Source organism: Notolepis coatsorum (assembly GCF_963971535.1).
Source record: "Notolepis coatsorum genome assembly, chromosome: 4".
NCBI lineage: Eukaryota > Metazoa > Chordata > Actinopteri > Aulopiformes > Paralepididae > Notolepis > Notolepis coatsorum.
Genome location: NC_140168.1, coordinates 163,254,841 through 163,277,971, shown reverse-complemented (window position 1 = coordinate 163,277,971; position 23,131 = coordinate 163,254,841). Strand labels below are relative to the sequence as shown.

General features: G+C 45.0%; 1 protein-coding gene across 1 annotated transcript; it reads right to left on the bottom strand.

Moving 5' to 3' along the window:
- Window positions 1-139: 139 nt before the first annotated feature.
- cUnh7orf25 (chromosome Un C7orf25 homolog) lies at window positions 140-11,224 on the bottom strand. The gene is made up of 2 exons (XM_084312659.1): window positions 11,118-11,224; window positions 140-2,044 (listed from the first exon to the last, which is right to left on the bottom strand). Exon 2 carries the CDS (start codon window positions 2,024-2,026, stop codon window positions 707-709), a length of 1,320 nt encoding a protein of 439 aa, XP_084168785.1. The 5' UTR covers window positions 2,027-2,044; window positions 11,118-11,224; the 3' UTR covers window positions 140-706.
- Window positions 11,225-23,131: the final 11,907 nt, after the last annotated feature.

The window sequence follows — 23,131 nt, the reverse complement described above, 5'->3', positions numbered from 1 at the left end:
TGCTGCCCTCACATGGCAAAAACAGTATAAACAAGCACACAGTTTGCCTGCCCCCCCCCCCCCCCCCACCAACAGAAGAATCCCAGGTCAATAAAAAATCAATGCTAATTTAGATTCAATAAATGTTGGCAACTGGCATTTTGAGGCTTTATTTTACATATAATATATATATCTGCAAAGCATAATTTATTTCAGCACATTTTGCTCAAGCAGATCAAAGTGCCCGACATTGACTCTTTCAGAGAACGCCATAAAAAAGTGTATATAGTATACACATACAGTCTACTGATGTTGAGGGGAAAATAAAAAAAGATCTTGCTTTTTGCAGTTGGAGTGAACAAAATGTATCTCCAAACTGTATGCTTTTAAAGTAAAGTAGCACATAAAAAAAACAAAAACAAGAACAGTAACATAATAATCAGAATCAAAGTCCTGTAATTTCTCACCAAAGAAAATGTGCCGTTTCACAGAGCTCTTTCTGCTCAGGCAGTCCTTCTCAGCAGTCATGTTGTCATAGCAGTGCGTTCCACTAACTGGACCTTCTGAAAATGAAAATGAAAATGAAACCGCCCCCCCCCCCGCCATGAGCAGTTCATCTCATTATTTCTTCTTCTGCTCACTCAACCTAGCCATCTTCATCCTCTTATCCGTTTCTCATTCTCTCTCCCTCTCTCTCTCTCTAGAGCTAGTGCTCTCTTCCCCCTTCTCATATGGGGGTCGCCCGCCATTCTTTGCCTTCTGTAAGCGCCCTCGGTTGGTGAATGAACACAGTGTAGCGGACGCCCTGATTGGCCGCGGCTCTCACAAATCCGCTGTTGGCAGTCATGGTGACAGCCCGCAGGGAGTCGCCGGTACCGAAGATCTTCAGCGAGCGCTGGTTGACCTTGGAACTGGTGGTCAGGCGCGTGGTGCGCTCCGACGGCTGGTCGGGGACCACCGTTACCCGCGCCAATAACTCTTTGGCACGAGCCTTCTCGCCGGGCCCTCCCAACGTGTCCAGGATGACCTGGAAGTCGTGCACCGCCGAGTGGCAGGCGTACAGCTCCTTATCCAGCATGAACCCCTCCAGCCGCGGCAGCACCTCCTCCCGGCGCTCCTGGGCCGCCTGCTCCGTCAGGACCTGTTCTTTGAAGGCGAAGTGGCAGTGGCCGTGGCTGAGCGAGGAGACGTAGGTGATGAGCGTGGTGATGTCCAGGTTGGCCCGCTTGCACACGTCCACCTTCACCTCCGTGGGGAAGGCCAGGCTGGCCACGATGGTGTCCCTGTCCACTCTGGTGTGAGTCATGTCCGACTCGTCATCGTCATCATCATCATCGACGATGTCACTGTCATTCCGCTCCTCACCATCGATCAAATCGCTCTCCGCTCCTCGCTCTTCCTCTCCACAACTTCCGCCATCTTCCTCATCGCTCCCGCCTACGTCCACCACCATGCTGTTAACGGCGACGATGTCACCGCGCACAGAGATGCCCATTTCCCCGAGGCAGTCCGCCATGGGACTGGACACGCCATTGTAGAAGGCAAAGATGATGCGAGGGTTGCTGTACTGGACCGGCTGCTGGCGGCTGGCCTGGATGAAGTCCTCCGCCTGGCTCACTATGCTTTTGTCCCCATACTGGCCCCGGCCCTGCCAGATGTTGTGCAGCGCCTCCGCTTTCCGGCCGATGGCTTTGACCCAGGTGTGGCCGCCGTTGGCCACCACGTCCACCACCAGAGACTGCTTGGCCTCGCCGTCATCCTCCTCGTAGGCAAAGACGTGCAGCACACTCACCACGTCCTCCAGGCTCTCTGCCGACTCCACGATGGCCTTGAGGTGAGTGAGGTTGGTGCTCTGCAGGTGGGACTCCTTGATCACCACCTTGCCGGCCTCCACCTTGGTCAGGAACTTAAGCTCGGCGCGCAGCTTGCTGCAAAGCTTGGCCCGGCCCTCCACCTCGTGGCTCTGCCGCTGACACAGCTGGTCCACACGCTCCAGCAGCTGCTGGGCAGCACTGATCCTCTCATGCAGCATCGACTGCATGGCCATCGTTGCATGGCATTCTTCCTGAAGACACAATATTATACACAGTAGTGGATTAGGTACATGGGGGAGAAAACGGGAGAGAGGACAACTGGAACCCAGCTTTACTCTATGTTAATTGATTGAAAATATATTAATATATTATTGTTCAAATGAGCTGCTTGAGAAAATAGCCATAATAGTCCATGGGCCAGACCAGATATCGGTGCCACTCAGGGTAAATAAACTTACATATAATTTTTTCAAAGATCTATGTCTGTAGATGATATTTTTGTATGATAGCCCTTCCAGAGTGGTAGCTTTATCATAATTATCAAGTCATGAAGTATACCCACCCCCTCAGGAAATCGCATTTCAGATGCTGGTACATATCCTGCTTTAGACTCACGTAGAGGACATCTGTCAATGTTTCACAATATTGTGTTTGGTATCATTTTAAAAGGGGACTATGTAATCTTTCATTCAAGCTAAGATGTGAATATTTCTGACCAATATAGAGGTCACTGGAGCTCTTTGAACAGTCAACACACATTTTTACACGATTTGCACCTAAATGATATACTATCTTTTAGCCTTGTGTCATCTAGGAGCAACAGGGACACAAAATACTAAATCTACAACACTCTCAGGACCATAAGGATACAGGAAATGTATAATATGCCTATACTATTTCATTGTTACAGGTCATTGTGAGCCTTAAATTAGAAGAGCAGTATTAGGCTCCTATTAAACTATACAGAACAGCCACTATAGTCTAGAATGGAAACATAAGTCCACCTGCATAGGGTGGACTTTTTTTCACCACCTGTTTTTTATTAATCCTTGAAGTGTCCATTTTAAGATTCTGACAGGTAACAGGTTGGAATAATGTCCCATGGGGTTTATTTTTAACCCTTTATTACACCTATCCTGAACCAAAACCTGAAAAATAAGAAAAAGAAAACAGCATAACTTTTGAAGTTAACAACATATGGAGACAAATTAAAACAAGTTTGACCCAAGGAATTCAGTACAATTGTTATTTTTAAGATTCAAACACATCTTCATAAAATTTCAGGACAGAAAAAGCAAAAAACGCTGAAGAAAACGTATATCACATCTCTATTTTCCCTTTTTACTGAAATGTAGTGCATTGGACGAGATCGATTTAGGTTAATATTGGAAATAATATTGTAATAAAGATTGTCTCCATGCTGTTATGCCCTAAATATTATAGTTTTGCATAAACAATTATATAGAGACAAATTAACACATTTTCCCATGCGATTTTGATCAGTGATTTATTTATTGTTAAGGTTCAAACTATATGTTTTCATATGCACTGGATATCATGGACTGGATATCTTCTTTGTTGACACAACATTCAAGTATTTTTTCTATTTGTATTTTGTACCCTAAACTACTAATCATCATCACTAAAACTATTGTCAAAGTCTATCTCTTCCTCCGCCTCATCACACTCGTACTCTCCATCCTCCTCATCCATGTTATTTTTTGCGTAATCTGCCTCCTTATCAATAGCTTCTTGCTCTTCTGACTCCACTTTCTGGGCCAGTACCTCAACAAGAGAAGGACAGAGGATGGGTCCAACCGTCCAGACAGGTTCTAACACTTGCAGTGCCAAGGTGCCAGTGCCGTGGTCCAGGTATCTGGACAGGTTGGTCATGCTGACATGGTAGATGAGGATCATCAGTATATAGAGGTTGGTCATACTGGCATGGTAGATGAGGATCAGCAGTATATGGAGAGGTTGGTCATGCTGACATGGTAGAGGAGGATCATCAGTGTATGGAGAGGTTGGTCATGCTGACATGGTAGAGGAGGATCATCAGTATATAGAGAGGTTGGTCATGCTGACATGGTAGAGGAGGATCATCAGTATATGGAGAGGTTGGTCATTCTGACATGGTAGAGGAGGATAATCAGTATCTGGAGAGGTTGGTCATGCTGACATGGTAGAGGAGGATCATCAGTATATAGAGGTTAGTCATGCTGACATGGTAGAGGAGGATAATCAGTATATAGAGGTTGGTCATGCTGACATGGTAGAGGAGGATCATCAGTATATACTGAGGTTGGTCATGCTGACATGGTAGAGGAGGATCACCAGTATATGGAGAGTTTGGTCATGCTGACATGGTAGAGGAGGATAATCAGTATATAGAGGTTGGTCATGCTGACATGGTAGAGGAGGATCATCAGTATATACTGAGGTTGGTCATGCTGACATGGTAGAGGAGGATCACCAGTATATGGAGAGTTTGGTCATGCTGACATGGTAGAGGAGGATCATCAGGAGAGGTTGGTCATACTGGTAGGAGGATCATCAGTATGTAGAGGTTGGTCATGCTGGTAGGAGGATCATCAGTATATAGTAGAGAGGTTGGTCATGTCGTCAGCTTGTGACTGCAACTTGTTCCTGTTTGCGGACGACTCAGCCCTGCTGGTCTCTGACAAGAACAAGTTACAGGTTGAAAAAACCCTCAGCTCGGAACTAGGCAGAATCTGCATATGGCTCGCTGATAACAAACTATCATTACACATGGGCAAAACAGAGTCCATTCTCTTCGGTTCAAATAACAAACTCAGCAAGACCGACGGCTTCTCAGTTACAGTGGGTGACAATATTGTCACAAGGAAAGATGAAATTACCTACCTGGGTTCCATCCTAGAGGCTAATCTCTCCTGTGACAAAATGGCATCCAATGTAATAAAAAAAGTCAACCAACGAACTCGATTCTTGTACCGGATCTCCTCTCTGGTAAACAAGAATACCCTGAAGACTCTGGCAGGAGCACTCATTCAGGGGTACTACGACTATGCTTGCACCTCATGGTACCAAAGCACCTCAAAGGCGCTAAAAACAAAATTACAAACATCTCAAAACAAACTGGTCAGACTACTGCTTGACCTTACTCCTAGAACCCACCTCACCCCTGCCCACTTTGACAACCTAGGATGGCTTAGAGGAGACGACAGAGTACAGCAACTTGCAATGGGCCTGGTCTACAAGATACACTACAGGACCAAGGTACCCATGTACATGTCAAAATACTTCCCAAAGGTCAGTGAATACCACGATCACAACACCAGAGGGAGCTCCACAAATCATGTTAAACCCAGATTCGGTTCAAATAAGGGACTAAACACGTTTCGCAATTATGCCACATCAATGTGGAACGCCCTACCCAAAGCTGTAAAGGAATGTGGATCACTACCCACTTTCAAAACCTCTCTCAAGGGACACCTACGGGAGACTGCAATTCAAAACTGGCCCCTGTAAATATCCTAACCCAACCCCCTCCAATGTACAGTAATTTACCTAGTATGGTTGTCAATAGTCCAATGTACAATTTTGTTTGTTTGTACAGTGTCTCCCCCCCCCCCCCCCCTCAATGTACAGTTTTGCTTGTTTATACAGTGTGTCTCCCCCCCCCCCCCCCCCCCCCCAACCACCTCCAATGTAAATTACCCAGTATGGTTGTCAATATCCCAATGTACCCAACCCCCCCCACCCAACCTCCTCCAATGTACAGTTTCTACGTCAAATATATACTCCCCTTTCTTGACTCCTTCTGTATCACAAACAGTACTGTATTTGCAAATCTGGTATGTCATAAATGTATAGATGTAGCAGTACTGACTATCTGTATGTCATGTATGTCATATATGTCCTGATGAATTGAAAATGGGGGACCCTGATGTAAACAAGACGAAAGTCTTTCTCTGGTCTGCATCCCCTTAAAGGATAACTCCACTATTTTGGGAAATTAGCTTATTTAACATCTTCCCTGGAGTTAGACAAGAAGATGCATACCTTTTTTGTCTCTGTGCGTGCATTTTAGCTTTGGGAATAGATGCTCTGTTAGCATAGCTTAGCTTCATCACTGGAAGTGAGGCAGGACAGTAGCCTTACAGTGCCTTACAGTGTATTGCAAGGTCTGACATTGACCAAACTTGATATGCATGACCTTGGTGGGCTCTAGGTCAACTTCTGAAAAGGGGGTCAATGTCAGACTTTGCAATCAAAAGTTAGGGGGCTAATAACCCTTGCCATAATTTCAGTGCGCCCCTAACTTTTGATTGCAAGGTCTGACATTGACCCCCTTTTCAGGAGTTGACCTAGAGCCCACCAAGGTCATGCATATCAAGTTTGGTCAATGTCAGACCTTGCAATACACTGTAAGGCACTGTAAGGCTACTGTCCTGCCTCACTTCCAGTGATGAAGCTAAGCTATGCTAACGGAGCATCTATTCCCAAAGCTAAAATGCACGCACAGAGACAAAAAAGGTATGCATCTTCTTGTCTAACTCCAGGGAAGATGTTAAATAAGCTAATTTCCCAAAATAGTGGAGTTATCCTTTAACAATTGTGTGTATTGAGCCGTACTGTATTGTACCCATTCTGCAATCTGTTAATAAAGTTTTCAATCAATCAATCAATCAATGCTGACATGGTAGTTGACTCGCTGTACATGTGGGATGTAGGGCTGGGCGATCGCGGCCTGTTCTATGTGAGATGTTGTAAATTACTATATCGTGAACATCGAGTATATGTTGTCACGTTGCGGCTGATATGAGACTTGCTTTAGTGCAGAGCGTTTCTCTCATTTCATTATAGACAGACCAGCGCGGACCTTAAATGACATGGAATTGTAATTTCATTACACAGACCAGCGTGGACCTTCAACGCGAGCAATGGGCTAACGTTAGCTGCTAAGTTAAACCATAAATAGGCTAAGCTAACTAGCGTTAGCTCTTAGCTGCTAACCCTGGAACTGGAAGCACTCAAAGCGGACTCCACGACACTACACACTAGTTCCATTCATGAGAAAAGGGGGTGGGTTATATTGACGACGCTCAACAACAGAGGTTTAAAGATAACTTCATATTTATTGGTTATTCGTTTCTTGCATCCAGTTCCAATCTCCGTGTGTTCAACTTCCTGTGTTTACATTCGAGTGTGACATCATCGCCTACGGTCTCTCTCTCTCTCTCTCTCTCTCTCTCTTAGGCACCCAATAGTTTTTATATAAATTGTCTTAGATGTAAATAATCATATTGGCGTGACTGTATGCATCAAAGGGTTAAATCAAGCATTTTAAGTGCTTTAGAGGAAATGTCAAAATATTGCGATATATATCATGTATCGTGATTAGGGATGGGTACCGAATTCGGTACTTTTGAGGCACCGAACCGAAACACGTCGGTACTACAGAGTATCGAATCAAGTGGGAAACCGAAAAAAAAAAGTATTATTATTATTTTTTTTAAACTTTTTTCTTTTCATGTCAACGTTCACACGCACAATATATGCTTACCTAGGATTTGACTTGATTCAACAACAAAGCAGTCGTTTTTTACGACTGAGGTAGGTAAATTAAATTTCTTGAGACTAAAGTACCGAAAAAGGGTACCGTTGGGTACCGGTATCGATTCACAGGTACCGGTTCAAATGTGAAGGTACCCATCCCTAATCGTGATATGGCCAAAAAATATTGCGATATCATTTAGACAGACCTTGGGAGGAGGCAGGTGTTCAAGGTCTACTTTGGATCTGGATATGCCCATCAACCTCCAAGAACTCATGCATTACCCCCTCTCGCCTCATGCACTTGGCTCTCCCGATGGCTTTTTGCCAAGACAAACAATGATGATCCTCCTCTACCAGCATGACCAACCTCTCTATATACCGATGATCCTCCTCTACCATGTCAGCATGGCCAACCTCTCTATATACTGATGATCCTCCTCTACCATGTCAGCATGACCAACCTCTCCATATACTGATGATCCTCCTCTACCATGTCAGCATGACCAACCTCTCTATATACTGATGATCCTCCTCTACCATGTCAGCATGACCAAGTCCAACCTCTCTATATACTGATGATCCTCCTCTACCATGTCAGCATGGCCAACCTCTATACTGATGATCCTCCTCTACCATGTCAGCATGACCAACCTCTCTATATACTGATGATCCTCCTCTACCATGTCAGCATGACCTACCTCTCTATACTGATGATCCTCCTCTACCAGCATGACCAACCTCTCCATATACCGATGATCCTCCTCTACCATGTCAGCATGACCAACCTCTATATACTGATGATCCTCCTCTACCAGGATGACCAACCTCTCTACTGATGATCCTCTTCTACCATGTCAGCATGACCAACCTATACTGATGATCCTCCTCTACCACGTCAGCATGACCAACCTCTCCATATACTGATGATCCTCCTCTACCAGCATGACCAACCTCTATATACCGATGATCCTCCTCTACCATGTCAGCATGACCAACCTCTCCAGATACCTGGACCATGGCACTGGCACCTTGGCACTGCAAGCTAATACATGTGTCCGAACTGGCTGAGTCTCTGGACTCAGAGTACTGCAGCACTCTGCTGGGATTAGGGATGGGTACCGAATTCGATTCACAGGTACCGGTACCGGTATCGGTTCAAATGTGAAAGGTACCCATCCCTAGCTGGGATACTATGACTTTTCTGGGGATGACTGTGCCAGCGCTTTCAAAGGAAAGAGACAGGTGAATCCGTTGAATAACCTGTAGAAGAACCCTAGATTCCAGAAGGCTTTTAGTCAGCTTGGCACATTGTCGCTGGTAACAGATGAGCTCCAACAGGAGATGGAGTCCTTCACATGCATTATGGATGGCCATGGTCGGATGAAGTCAGTTGATGCTGTGTGAGCCAAGATGCTGCAGAAAATGATGGGTGCTGATAAAGTCCTGGATGCAAACTACAAAGTAGACATTGAACGCCTGCCTCCCCCCAAGGTCTGTCTCATCCCACATGTACAGCGAGCCAACTTCATAGTCGCCTGCTACAAAAGAGCAGAACATGAGCCAATATTCAAGAGGCCCAAAGCCTATGATCAAAGTATGGACTGGGGAAAACAATGGATGAGGAGGTGTTAGAACCTGTCTGGACGGTTGGACCCATCCTCCGTCCTTCTCTTGTTGAGGTACTGGCCCAGAAAGTGGAGTCAGAAGAGCAAGAAGCTCTTGATAAGGAGGCAGATTACGCAAAAAATAACATGGATGAGGAGGATGGAGAGTACGAGTGTGATGAGGCGGAGGAAGAGATAGACTTTGACAATAGTTTTAGTGATGATGATGATTAGTAGTTTAGGGTACAAAATACAAATAGAAAAAATACTTGAATGTTGTGTCAACAAAGAAGATATCCAGTCCATGATATCCAGTGCATATGAAAACATATAGTTTGAACCTTAACAATAAATAAATCACTGATCAAAATCGCATGGGAAAATGTGTTAATTTGTCTCTATATAATTGTTTATGCAAAACTATAATATTTAGGGCATAACAGCATGGATACAATCTTTATTACAATATTATTTCCAATATTAACCTAAGCTAAATCGATCTCGTCCAATGCACTACATTTCAGTAAAAAAGGAAAATAGAAATGCGATATGTTTTTTCAGCGTTTTTTGCCTTTTCTGTCCTGAAATTTAATCAAGATGTGTTTGAATCTTTAAAATAACAATTGTACTGAATTCCTTGGGTAAAACTTGTTTTGGGAAAATGTTTTAATTTGTCTCTATATGTTGTTAACTTCAAAAGTTATGCTGTTTTCTTTTTCTTATTTTTCAGGTTTGGGTTCAGAATAGGTGTAATAAAGGGTTAAAAATAAACCCCATGGGACATTATTCCAACCCGTTACCTGTCAGAATCTTAAAATAGCCACTTCAAGGATTAATAAAAAACAGGTGGTGAAAAGAAATCCACCCTATGCAGGTGGACCTACTGTATGTTTCCATCTAGACTATAGTGGCTGTTCTGTATAGTTTAATAGGAGCCTAATACTGCTTTTCTAATTTAAGGCTCACAATGACCTGTAACAATGAAATAGTATAGGCATATTATACATTTCCTAAATCCTTATGGTCCTGTGAGTGTTGTAGATATTGTATTTTGTGTCTTTGTTGCTCCTAGATGACACAAGGCTAAAAGATAGTATATCATTTAGGCGAAAATCGTGTAGAAATGTGTGTTGTTGACTGTTCAAAGAGCTCCAGACCTCTATATTGGTCAGAAAGATTCACATCTTAGCTTGAATGAAAGAGGACATAGTCCCCTTTAAAATGATACCAAACACAATATTGTGAAACATTGACAGATGTCCTCTACGTGAGTCTAAAGCAGGATATGCACCAGTATCTGAAATGCAATTTCCTGAGGGGGTAGGTATACTTCATGACTTGATAATTATGATAAAGCTACCACTCTTGAAGGGCTATCATACAAAAATATCATCTACAGACATAGATCTTTGAAAAAATGATATGCAAGTTTATTCACCCTGAGTGGCACCGACAAGTGAAATTTTGGCCTCTGGCCCATGGACTATAATTGTTAACCTCTCTGGTCACTCTCATTCTGCAGCACAACACTGCCTGTTCCCTAGGCCAGGGTTGTCTGATCAGCTCATCTGAGAGGGGAGCGGACTATGAGCATTGAGCTGAAGCAGAATGCTATGTGCTAACTATGTCTTATAACAATACAAGCTTTTCATGGTGCAGTCAGTCCAATCAAAGCAAATCATGATCTGGAAACAACTAAACCCAGGTTTCGATTACTACAACAAGCTTCTTCTCGATTCATAAGCCGCCAGGATGTTTAATTACTGATAATCAAGACATGTCCCATTGCAGGGAGAGCACTTTTTACACTGATGATGATGACTGTAATATCTGCCGCACAATGAATTTTGACGCACCGCTGAAGGCAGATTACGTTGGCGGATGAGGGACAGAAAACAGCTGCCTTTCTTACAACGTTGTTAACATTAAACTACAAACTAAATTAGAAGTGGACTTCATTGACACGCCATGTATGTACCGTATGTAAAGCATTTGTACAATAGCTAGCCTAGCCCCCAACCTAGCATGTACACGAGACCCAACAACATAGCAATCCTTTGCTAGCTGCCGTTAGCTTAGCCGGCAAAGTTTATCTAATTTATCAGGAGTGAGCATTCTCGTGTAATTTAGAACAAGTTAAAAAAAAAACAGGTACAACGTTTATGACAAAATCACTTACGAAAGCCACACAATCTGAGGTAGTTCAATGCCCTTCTCTTCGGCCAGCTTTCAGACTAACGTTACGTGTTTTGGGTTTGTGTTTGTGGTCAGCTGGCTCAGTTTTTCTTCTTCGCTACTTTATTGCAGTGTTGACTCCATGCATAGCCAACAGTGACATCTATTGGACTGAGCAGAGATAGGACCCCCTGTTTATGCAAAAGCAGCCCATACAGTATCTGATTGATTGATTGATTGAAAACTTTATTAACAGATTGCAGAATGGGTACAGTACAGTACAGCTCAATACATACAATTGTTATGGGGATGCAGACCAGAGAAAGACTTTCGTCTTGTTTACATCAGGGTCCCCCATTTTCAATTCATCGTAACATATATGACATACATGACATACAGATAGACAGTACTGCTACATCTATACATCTCGTCTTCTAGGTTAATTTGCTGGCATCTTTTAGTAGTCTTCAATATCAGTAATTTTACTTTTACTATTTAGTTTGAAGTATTGTAATTATTTACATTTTAAATAGCATTTGTTACAAAGTAAAAATAGTGTAAGCACATCATAGAGAATAAAGGAACATGGATATGCAACAAAAAGATGCACCCGTCTTCAAGTCATTCAGTAGGTTTTGTGATCTGCACGGCCTCAGCCAGCTAATCACCCAACCCACACGTGTATGTGAATCAACTCAGACTACCATTGACCTCATTCTGACCTCCGACAAGTCCAAGATCTCTATCTGTATGTCATGTATGTCATATATGTCCTGATGAATTGAAAATGGGGGACCCTGATGTAAACAAGACGAAAGTCTTTCTCTGGTCTGCATCCCCTTAACAATTGTGTGTATTGAGCTGTACTGTATTGTACCCATTCTGCAATCTGTTAATAAAGTTTTCAATCAATCAATCAATCAATCCAATAAAGGGGTTATAGCCAGTGGTGCAGTCGTAATATGGGAACTGCCCAAACGCCACGTGCATGCGCGCTCCCGTGCACACGCATACATGTTCCCTCGGTTGCGCACAGAACAGATGATTATTATGCATAAATGTTTTAAATGTAATTGTAGTTACAATTTCTTTAATTGAATTAACTTAAACTAGAAAAATAAATACAAACTAAATGTACAATGTAACTTAGAGTTAGTTTACAGAAGGACAGTTTCCTTCAGAGACTGAAGCACAACTTAATGTCTCATCCTTCCAGTCGGGACCACAGATCAAGCAACCCCCCACCAGCTCTTCTCGTTGTTATGCTATCGGTATCCTATTATTATGCAAAGTCTAGGTGATAAGTGCCGGCCGGCGCGACGAGCCAGTGACAATTGTGAATGCATTTTTGTGTGCGCGCGTGCACATCCGCGCGCACTTCTGCCTCAGTGATCTACTACAACGGCGTGTAACCGTGTGTGTGCACGACTGCATCGCTGGTTATAGCATGCGGGTTAAGTGATCATTATATGATATTCTGTACCCGCAAAAAGCTAAAACAAAAGGCTGGCTGTCACAAAACAGTCACATCTAGAGACCTCAAAACCTACTCTAGCGAGGCCTTTAACCTTGAACTGGAGAGTCTGGACTGGTCAGATGAACTCAATGGTACACTGGTTGAAGAAACATGGCTAGGTTTCAAAACCAAATTTTCAACAATACTAAACTCCGAAATACTGGCCGCTATGAAAACCAGAGACAAAAAATGCTCTGAGTTTCGTAAAATTCAGTCAAAGCTTACCAAAAGCACGAGCAGTGAACTCCAAGCCCACGTGACTGAACTCAAACTGGAAAGAAACAGACTAAGAAACGACGTAAACTCCATGATCATAACTGCAAAAAATAATTTCATCAATGACAAAACTGAGGAAAACAAAAACAAACCACGTGAACTTTGGAAATTACTCAATAATCAACTAGGCTGCAGTAAAAAACTTAAAACCAGATTCTCAAACATAAACATAAAGACGGACAACACGCTCATCACAGACAAGCTGGATGTAGCCAATTACTTAAACATTTTCTTCACAAACATAGCCACAACACTGGTAAACAAACTACCCTCCCACTCAGGGCATTATGGGGTAGAACACATAGTAGCTTACTACAAAAACCTAGGGGTCCGCAAGGACGACTTCAAGCTGGAAATGGTAACAACAGATGAGGTACTCAAAAAACTGAGCGCCCTCCAACCTAACAAGGCCACTGGCCATGACAACATCCCCTCCAAATTCCTCAGAGACTCAGCAGCCGCCATCACCCCAGTCATCACACACATAATAAACCTCTCCATAAAACAGGGACACGTCCCCAAGGACTTCAAAACTGCGAGGGTGACTCCTCTGCACAAAAAGGGCAGCAAATTAGACCCAGGCAACTACCGCCGTGTTTCTATTCTTACCTCCATCTCGAAAGTCATGGAAAAAATTGTCTACGAACAGGTCGAAAAGTACCTAGTGGAAAAAAATCTAATCTACGAATTCCAATCTGGCTTCAGAACATCCCACTCCACTGACACATGCCTTCTCTATTTGAACGGCCACATCAAATAAGAGGTGGACGCGGGCAAATACTGCGGCATGGTCATGCTGGACCTACAAAAGGCCTTCAACACTGTCAATCACTCCATTCTGGAGAGGCAGTTAAATCATTTTGTGTCCTGTACTGTGCAGGACAGTGATGCAACAGTAGCAGGACAGTGGATCACAGTGATGTAGCAGGACAGTGATGTAGCAGGACAGTGATGTAGCATCACAGTGATGTAGCAGGACAGTGCATCACAGTGATGTAGCAGGACAGTGATGTAGCATCACAGTGATGTAGCAGGACAGTGATGTAGCAGGACAGTGATGTAGCAGGACAGTACATCACAGTGATGTAGCAGGACAGTGATGTAGCAGGACAGTACATCACAGTGATGTAGCAGGACAGTGATGTAGCAGGACAGTGATGTAGCAGGACAGTACATCACAGTGATGTAGCAGGACAGTGATGTAGCATCACAGTGATGTAGCAGGACAGTGATGTAGCAGGACAGTACATCACAGTGATGTAGCAGGACAGTGATGTAGCAGGACAGTACATCACAGTGATGTAGCAGGACAGTGATGTAGCAGGACAGTGATGTAGCAGGACAGTACATCACAGTGATGTAGCAGGACAGTGATGTAGCAGGACAGTACATCACAGTGATGTAGCAGGACAGTGATGTAGCATCACAGTGATGTAGCAGGACAGTGATGTAGCAGGACAGTGATGTAGCAGGACAGTGATGTAGCAGGACAGTGATGTAGCAGGACAGTACATCACAGTGATGTAGCAGGACAGTGATGTAGCATCACAGTGATGTAGCAGGACAGTACATCACAGTGATGTAGCAGGACAGTGATGTAGCAGGACAGTGATGTAGCAGGACAGTGATGTAGCAGGACAGTACATCACAATGATGTAGCAGGACAGTGATGTAGCAGGACAATACATCACAGTGATGTAGCAGGACAGTGATGTAGCAGGACAGTGATGTAGCAGGACAGTACATCACAGTGATGTAGCAGGACAGTGATGTAGCAGGACAGTACATCACAGTGATGTAGCAGGACAGTGATGTAGCAGGACAGTACATCACAGTGATGTAGCAGGACAGTGATGTAGCAGGACAGTGATGTAGCAGGACAGTACATCACAGTGATGTAGCAGGACAGTGATGTAGCATCACAGTGATGTAGCAGGACAGTGATGTAGCAGGACAGTGATGTAGCAGGACAGTACATCACAGTGATGTAGCAGGACAGTGATGTAGCAGGACAGTACATCACAGTGATGTAGCAGGACAGTGATGTAGCAGGACAGTACATCACAGTGATGTAGCAGGACAGTACATCACAGTGATGTAGCAGGACAGTACATCACAGTGATGTAGCAGGACAGTGATGTAGCATCACAGTGATGTAGCAGGACAGTGATGTAGCAGGACAGTACATCACAGTGATGTAGCAGGACAGTGATGTAGCAGGACAGTACATCACAGTGATGTAGCAGGACAGTGATGTAGCATCACAGTGATGTAGCAGGACAGTACATCACAGTGATGTAGCAGGACAGTGATGTAGCAGGACAGTGATGTAGCAGGACAGTACATCACAGTGATGTAGCAGGACAGTGATGTAGCAGGACAGTACATCACAGTGATGTAGCAGGACAGTGATGTAGCAGGACAATACAGCACAGTGATGTAGCAGGACAGTGATGTAGCAGGACAGTGATGTAGCAGGACAGTGATGTAGCAGGACAGTACATCACAGTGATGTAGCAGGACAGTGATGTAGCAGGACAGTACATCACAGTGATGTAGCAGGACAGTGATGTAGCAGGACAGTACATCACAGTGATGTAGCAGGACAGTGATGTAGCAGGACAGTACATCACAGTGATGTAGCAGGACAGTGATGTAGCAGGACAGTACATTACAGTGATGTAGCAGGACAGTGATGTAGCAGGACAGTGATGTAGCAGGACAGTACATCACAGTGATGTAGCAGGACAGTGATGTAGCAGGACAGTACATTACAGTGATGTAGCAGGACAGTACATCACAGTGATGTAGCAGGACAGTTAAAGGTGTATTCCACCCAAATGGTTAGCAGGACAGTGATGTAGCAGGACTGTACAGTACAGTACAGTGGACAGTGGTAAAATGGCTGCAGGACAGTTAAAGGTGTATTCCACCCAAATAGTGTTAAAGGTTATAACCCAAATCGAATGATTTTAAAGGTGTATTCCACCCAAATTGTTTTAAATGTTATAATACAGTAGCAGTACAGTGGATCACAGTGATGCAACAGTAGCAGGACAGTTAAAGGTGTATTCCACCCAAATGGTTAGCAGGACAGTGATGTAGCAGGACTGTACAGTACAGTGGACAGTGGTAAAATGGCTGTAGGACAGTTAAAGGTGTATTCCACCCAAATAGTGTTAAAGGTTATAACCCAAATCGAATGATTTTAAAGGTGTATTCCACCCAAATTGTTTTAAAGGTTATAATACAGTAGCAGTACAGTGGATCACAGTGATGCAACAGTAGCAGGACAGTTAAAGGTGTATTCCACCCAAATGGTTAGCAGGACAGCCCCATCACAATGTGCAGGAGGTGTGTACAGTAGGTGTACAGTAGCAGTACAGTAGGTGTACAGTAGCAGTACAGTAGGTGTACAGTCGCAGGACAGTTAAAGGTGTATTCCACCCAAATGGTTTTAAAGGTTCTAATACACAAATGTGTCTTCCACAAATCATTTTAAAGGTGTATTCCACCCAAATGGTTTTAAAGGTTCGAATACCCAATTGTGTTATGGTGTCTTCCCCAAATCCTTTTAAAGCTTATAACCCCAAATAGTTTGAATGAATAAATGAATGAAATGGGACTATGAAGTCTTTATTTGTAACACATGTGAGATGGGCAGCACACATGCATTCCTTTGGGGGGGTTGCCATTGAAATGTCATCTGCGCTTGACCCATCCTGTCATCCTTCATCCTGTCGTGGGTCTGCACCAATACAATACCTTGCCAATCCAAGTGCTCCTGTTCATCTTCATCAGGGACGTGACAGCATTAGCGATCAGTTCTGCATGTTTTTCCATTCTTTCGTTTTTATTTTTGTATGTGTATTCCCACAAATAGCTTTAAAGGTGTATTCATCCCAAATGTTTCTAAAACTTTATTCCACCCAAAGTTAAAATACTACTTCATGTTCAACTCCTAAAGGTATATATGCTTGAATTACATTCAAGTAATCTCATGACTTCCAGCTTGCTAGCCCATACAATTCCTTCAGGAAAATGTTTGCTGTTTTAAGGAATGCCAGGTGACAACTTAATAGTAAAAAACTTGTATTTAAGGAATGACAGGTGACAACTTAATAGTAAAAAAGTTTAATTTAACATGAAACATCATAAACACCTCCCAAAAAATCCTCGGTCTCCCCCTGCCCACACTGGATGACATATTAAGAACATGCTGCCTCCGCAGAGCTAGCAGCATCCTGAAGGATGAAACGCACGAAATCGTTCTAAATGTGTATGTGTCCGGGACATCTACTACTGTTCGATACAACAGAGAATTACTTCTCCAGATCCGCGACGATGTTCGGGAAGTTTCCCACGTTAATCCCGAGCTCAGATGCAAGGACTTCGCTGCATGTCCCTCGGCAGGTGACGGGAGCCGTCAAAGACGCAGACACCGGGGCAGGCGAGGCGGGGTGCTTGTCAAACTCCGCGAGCGCCCTTTCAAGCCTCCACTGCCTTCCATCTACCTGGCGAACATGCAGTCCTGCCGCCGGGATTCGCGGTGTTTCGCTCAGACCGACTGAAGGAATGTACCGGCAAAACCAAAGGAGGAGGACAACCGTGCGCGTCACGGATCTGGGGTACACGAGTTCGACTCCCGGACTCGCCGTATTTTCTCAGAGTGTCTTTCCCCCGATCTATACCCCATTCAACCTGTTTCTGTCGGTCATGCTTGACCAGAAAAAGCGATAAACGCTAAAAGAACCAGCCGACTGGTCAAAGTTAAAAAAAAAAAAAAAAAAAAAACCAAAGGAGGAGGGATCTGTCTTCTTGTGAATGAAAAGTGGTGTACCGATACTACGGTCATGAACAAGACCTGCAATATTAATCTTGAATGCCTAGTCATTAAATGTCGCCCCTTTTATCTCCCTAAAGAATTCCCAGCCATCTTTCTTATTGCTGTTTATATACACCCTCAGTGTATTTTTAGCATTTGTCCTTTTTATACTGTGTGTTTTTACATATTTTTCCTGTACTGTTTACACAGTGTTTGCTCATGTACCCGTATTCCAATGTGGATTCGTCCATACATGGCAATAAAAATCTTTGACTTGACTTTTTTTTACTTTGACTTGACCCCTCTCACCACCTCTTCTCCCTGTTGCCATCTGGGAGGCGATAGGTCTACAGGGCCTTCAATGCCAGCACCTCGAGGATGCAGAACAGCTTCTTCCCAAGAACCATCACTGAACTGAACAATCACCCCCCCCCTATTGCGACCACATCTACATCTACCATGTAGCAGCTTTATACTTCTACCTCCTGAGCCACTGTCGCCCACCATCTGTCTATCTATCTGTCTATCTATCTATCTATCTATCTATCTATCTATCTGTCTGTCTGTCTGTCTGTCTGTCTGTCTGTCTGTCTGTCTGTCTGTCTGTCTGTCTGTCTGTCTGTCTGTCTGTCTGTCTGTCTGTCTGTCTGTCTGTCTGTCTGTCTGTCTGTCTGTCTGTCTGTCTGTCTGTCTGTCTGTCTGTCTGTCTGTCTGTCTGTCTGTCTGTCTGTCTGTCTGTCTGTCTGTCTGTCTGTCTGTCTGTCTGTCTGTCTGTCTGTCTGTCTGTCTGTCTGTCTGTCTGTCTGTCTGTCTGTCTGTCTGTCTGTCTGTCTGTCTGTCTGTCTGTCTGTCTGTCTGTCTGTCTGTCTGTCTGTCTGTCTGTCTGTCTGTCTGTCTGTCTGTCTGTCTGTCTGTCTGTCTGTCTGTCTGTCTGTCTGTCTGTCTGTCTGTCTGTCTGTCTGTCTGTCTGTCTGTCTGTCTGTCTGTCTGTCTGTCTGTCTGTCTGTCTGTCTGTCTGTCTGTCTGTCTGTCTGTCTGTCTGTCTGTCTGTCTGTCTGTCTGTCTGTCTGTCTGTCTGTCTGTCTGTCTGTCTGTCTGTCTGTCTGTCTGTCTGTCTGTCTGTCTGTCTGTCTGTCTGTCTGTCTGTCTGTCTGTCTGTCTGTCTGTCTGTCTGTCTGTCTGTCTGTCTGTCTGTCTGTCTGTCTGTCTGTCTGTCTGTCTGTCTGTCTGTCTGTCTGTCTGTCTGTCTGTCTGTCTGTCTGTCTGTCTGTCTGTCTGTCTGTCTGTCTGTCTGTCTGTCTGTCTGTCTGTCTGTCTGTCTGTCTGTCTGTCTGTCTGTCTGTCTGTCTGTCTGTCTGTCTGTCTGTCTGTCTGTCTGTCTGTCTGTCTGTCTGTCTGTCTGTCTGTCTGTCTGTCTGTCTGTCTGTCTGTCTGTCTGTCTGTCTGTCTGTCTGTCTGTCTGTCTGTCTGTCTGTCTGTCTGTCTGTCTGTCTGTCTGTCTGTCTGTCTGTCTGTCTGTCTGTCTGTCTGTCTGTCTGTCTGTCTGTCTGTCTGTCTGTCTGTCTGTCTGTCTGTCTGTCTGTCTGTCTGTCTGTCTGTCTGTCTGTCTGTCTGTCTGTCTGTCTGTCTGTCTGTCTGTCTGTCTGTCTGTCTGTCTGTCTGTCTGTCTGTCTGTCTGTCTGTCTGTCTGTCTGTCTGTCTGTCTGTCTGTCTGTCTGTCTGTCTGTCTGTCTGTCTGTCTGTCTGTCTGTCTGTCTGTCTGTCTGTCTGTCTGTCTGTCTGTCTGTCTGTCTGTCTGTCTGTCTGTCTGTCTGTCTGTCTGTCTGTCTGTCTGTCTGTCTGTCTGTCTGTCTGTCTGTCTGTCTGTCTGTCTGTCTGTCTGTCTGTCTGTCTGTCTGTCTGTCTGTCTGTCTGTCTGTCTGTCTGTCTGTCTGTCTGTCTGTCTGTCTGTCTGTCTGTCTGTCTGTCTGTCTGTCTGTCTGTCTGTCTGTCTGTCTGTCTGTCTGTCTGTCTGTCTGTCTGTCTGTCTGTCTGTCTGTCTGTCTGTCTGTCTGTCTGTCTGTCTGTCTGTCTGTCTGTCTGTCTGTCTGTCTGTCTGTCTGTCTGTCTGTCTGTCTGTCTGTCTGTCTGTCTGTCTGTCTGTCTGTCTGTCTGTCTGTCTGTCTGTCTGTCTGTCTGTCTGTCTGTCTGTCTGTCTGTCTGTCTGTCTGTCTGTCTGTCTGTCTGTCTGTCTGTCTGTCTGTCTGTCTGTCTGTCTGTCTGTCTGTCTGTCTGTCTGTCTGTCTGTCTGTCTGTCTGTCTGTCTGTCTGTCTGTCTGTCTGTCTGTCTGTCTGTCTGTCTGTCTGTCTGTCTGTCTGTCTGTCTGTCTGTCTGTCTGTCTGTCTGTCTGTCTGTCTGTCTGTCTGTCTGTCTGTCTGTCTGTCTGTCTGTCTGTCTGTCTGTCTGTCTGTCTGTCTGTCTGTCTGTCTGTCTGTCTGTCTGTCTGTCTGTCTGTCTGTCTGTCTGTCTGTCTGTCTGTCTGTCTGTCTGTCTGTCTGTCTGTCTGTCTGTCTGTCTGTCTGTCTGTCTGTCTGTCTGTCTGTCTGTCTGTCTGTCTGTCTGTCTGTCTGTCTGTCTGTCTGTCTGTCTGTCTGTCTGTCTGTCTGTCTGTCTGTCTGTCTGTCTGTCTGTCTGTCTGTCTGTCTGTCTGTCTGTCTGTCTGTCTGTCTGTCTGTCTGTCTGTCTGTCTGTCTGTCTGTCTGTCTGTCTGTCTGTCTGTCTGTCTGTCTGTCTGTCTGTCTGTCTGTCTGTCTGTCTGTCTGTCTGTCTGTCTGTCTGTCTGTCTGTCTGTCTGTCTGTCTGTCTGTCTGTCTGTCTGTCTGTCTGTCTGTCTGTCTGTCTGTCTGTCTGTCTGTCTGTCTGTCTGTCTGTCTGTCTGTCTGTCTGTCTGTCTGTCTGTCTGTCTGTCTGTCTGTCTGTCTGTCTGTCTGTCTGTCTGTCTGTCTGTCTGTCTGTCTGTCTGTCTGTCTGTCTGTCTGTCTGTCTGTCTGTCTGTCTGTCTGTCTGTCTGTCTGTCTGTCTGTCTGTCTGTCTGTCTGTCTGTCTGTCTGTCTGTCTGTCTGTCTGTCTGTCTGTCTGTCTGTCTGTCTGTCTGTCTGTCTGTCTGTCTGTCTGTCTGTCTGTCTGTCTGTCTGTCTGTCTGTCTGTCTGTCTGTCTGTCTGTCTGTCTGTCTGTCTGTCTGTCTGTCTGTCTGTCTGTCTGTCTGTCTGTCTGTCTGTCTGTCTGTCTGTCTGTCTGTCTGTCTGTCTGTCTGTCTGTCTGTCTGTCTGTCTGTCTGTCTGTCTGTCTGTCTGTCTGTCTGTCTGTCTGTCTGTCTGTCTGTCTGTCTGTCTGTCTGTCTGTCTGTCTGTCTGTCTGTCTGTCTGTCTGTCTGTCTGTCTGTCTGTCTGTCTGTCTGTCTGTCTGTCTGTCTGTCTGTCTGTCTGTCTGTCTGTCTGTCTGTCTGTCTGTCTGTCTGTCTGTCTGTCTGTCTGTCTGTCTGTCTGTCTGTCTGTCTGTCTGTCTGTCTGTCTGTCTGTCTGTCTGTCTGTCTGTCTGTCTGTCTGTCTGTCTGTCTGTCTGTCTGTCTGTCTGTCTGTCTGTCTGTCTGTCTGTCTGTCTGTCTGTCTGTCTGTCTGTCTGTCTGTCTGTCTGTCTGTCTGTCTGTCTGTCTGTCTGTCTGTCTGTCTGTCTGTCTGTCTGTCTGTCTGTCTGTCTGTCTGTCTGTCTGTCTGTCTGTCTGTCTGTCTGTCTGTCTGTCTGTCTGTCTGTCTGTCTGTCTGTCTGTCTGTCTGTCTGTCTGTCTGTCTGTCTGTCTGTCTGTCTGTCTGTCTGTCTGTCTGTCTGTCTGTCTGTCTGTCTGTCTGTCTGTCTGTCTGTCTGTCTGTCTGTCTGTCTGTCTGTCTGTCTGTCTGTCTGTCTGTCTGTCTGTCTGTCTGTCTGTCTGTCTGTCTGTCTGTCTGTCTGTCTGTCTGTCTGTCTGTCTGTCTGTCTGTCTGTCTGTCTGTCTGTCTGTCTGTCTGTCTGTCTGTCTGTCTGTCTGTCTGTCTGTCTGTCTGTCTGTCTGTCTGTCTGTCTGTCTGTCTGTCTGTCTGTCTGTCTGTCTGTCTGTCTGTCTGTCTGTCTGTCTGTCTGTCTGTCTGTCTGTCTGTCTGTCTGTCTGTCTGTCTGTCTGTCTGTCTGTCTGTCTGTCTGTCTGTCTGTCTGTCTGTCTGTCTGTCTGTCTGTCTGTCTGTCTGTCTGTCTGTCTGTCTGTCTGTCTGTCTGTCTGTCTGTCTGTCTGTCTGTCTGTCTGTCTGTCTGTCTGTCTGTCTGTCTGTCTGTCTGTCTGTCTGTCTGTCTGTCTGTCTGTCTGTCTGTCTGTCTGTCTGTCTGTCTGTCTGTCTGTCTGTCTGTCTGTCTGTCTGTCTGTCTGTCTGTCTGTCTGTCTGTCTGTCTGTCTGTCTGTCTGTCTGTCTGTCTGTCTGTCTGTCTGTCTGTCTGTCTGTCTGTCTGTCTGTCTGTCTGTCTGTCTGTCTGTCTGTCTGTCTGTCTGTCTGTCTGTCTGTCTGTCTGTCTGTCTGTCTGTCTGTCTGTCTGTCTGTCTGTCTGTCTGTCTGTCTGTCTGTCTGTCTGTCTGTCTGTCTGTCTGTCTGTCTGTCTGTCTGTCTGTCTGTCTGTCTGTCTGTCTGTCTGTCTGTCTGTCTGTCTGTCTGTCTGTCTGTCTGTCTGTCTGTCTGTCTGTCTGTCTGTCTGTCTGTCTGTCTGTCTGTCTGTCTGTCTGTCTGTCTGTCTGTCTGTCTGTCTGTCTGTCTGTCTGTCTGTCTGTCTGTCTGTCTGTCTGTCTGTCTGTCTGTCTGTCTGTCTGTCTGTCTGTCTGTCTGTCTGTCTGTCTGTCTGTCTGTCTGTCTGTCTGTCTGTCTGTCTGTCTGTCTGTCTGTCTGTCTGTCTGTCTGTCTGTCTGTCTGTCTGTCTGTCTGTCTGTCTGTCTGTCTGTCTGTCTGTCTGTCTGTCTGTCTGTCTGTCTGTCTGTCTGTCTGTCTGTCTGTCTGTCTGTCTGTCTGTCTGTCTGTCTGTCTGTCTGTCTGTCTGTCTGTCTGTCTGTCTGTCTGTCTGTCTGTCTGTCTGTCTGTCTGTCTGTCTGTCTGTCTGTCTGTCTGTCTGTCTGTCTGTCTGTCTGTCTGTCTGTCTGTCTGTCTGTCTGTCTGTCTGTCTGTCTGTCTGTCTGTCTGTCTGTCTGTCTGTCTGTCTGTCTGTCTGTCTGTCTGTCTGTCTGTCTGTCTGTCTGTCTGTCTGTCTGTCTGTCTGTCTGTCTGTCTGTCTGTCTGTCTGTCTGTCTGTCTGTCTGTCTATCTATCTATCTATCTATCTATATATTATCTTTTTGTATTTTCTAGCCGCTA

What these genes read in the sequence shown, in the direction of transcription:
- cUnh7orf25 (XM_084312659.1), bottom strand. Translation starts at nt 2,026, where the DNA reads ATGGCCATGCAGTCGATGCTGCATGAGAGGATCAGTGCTGCCCAGCAG.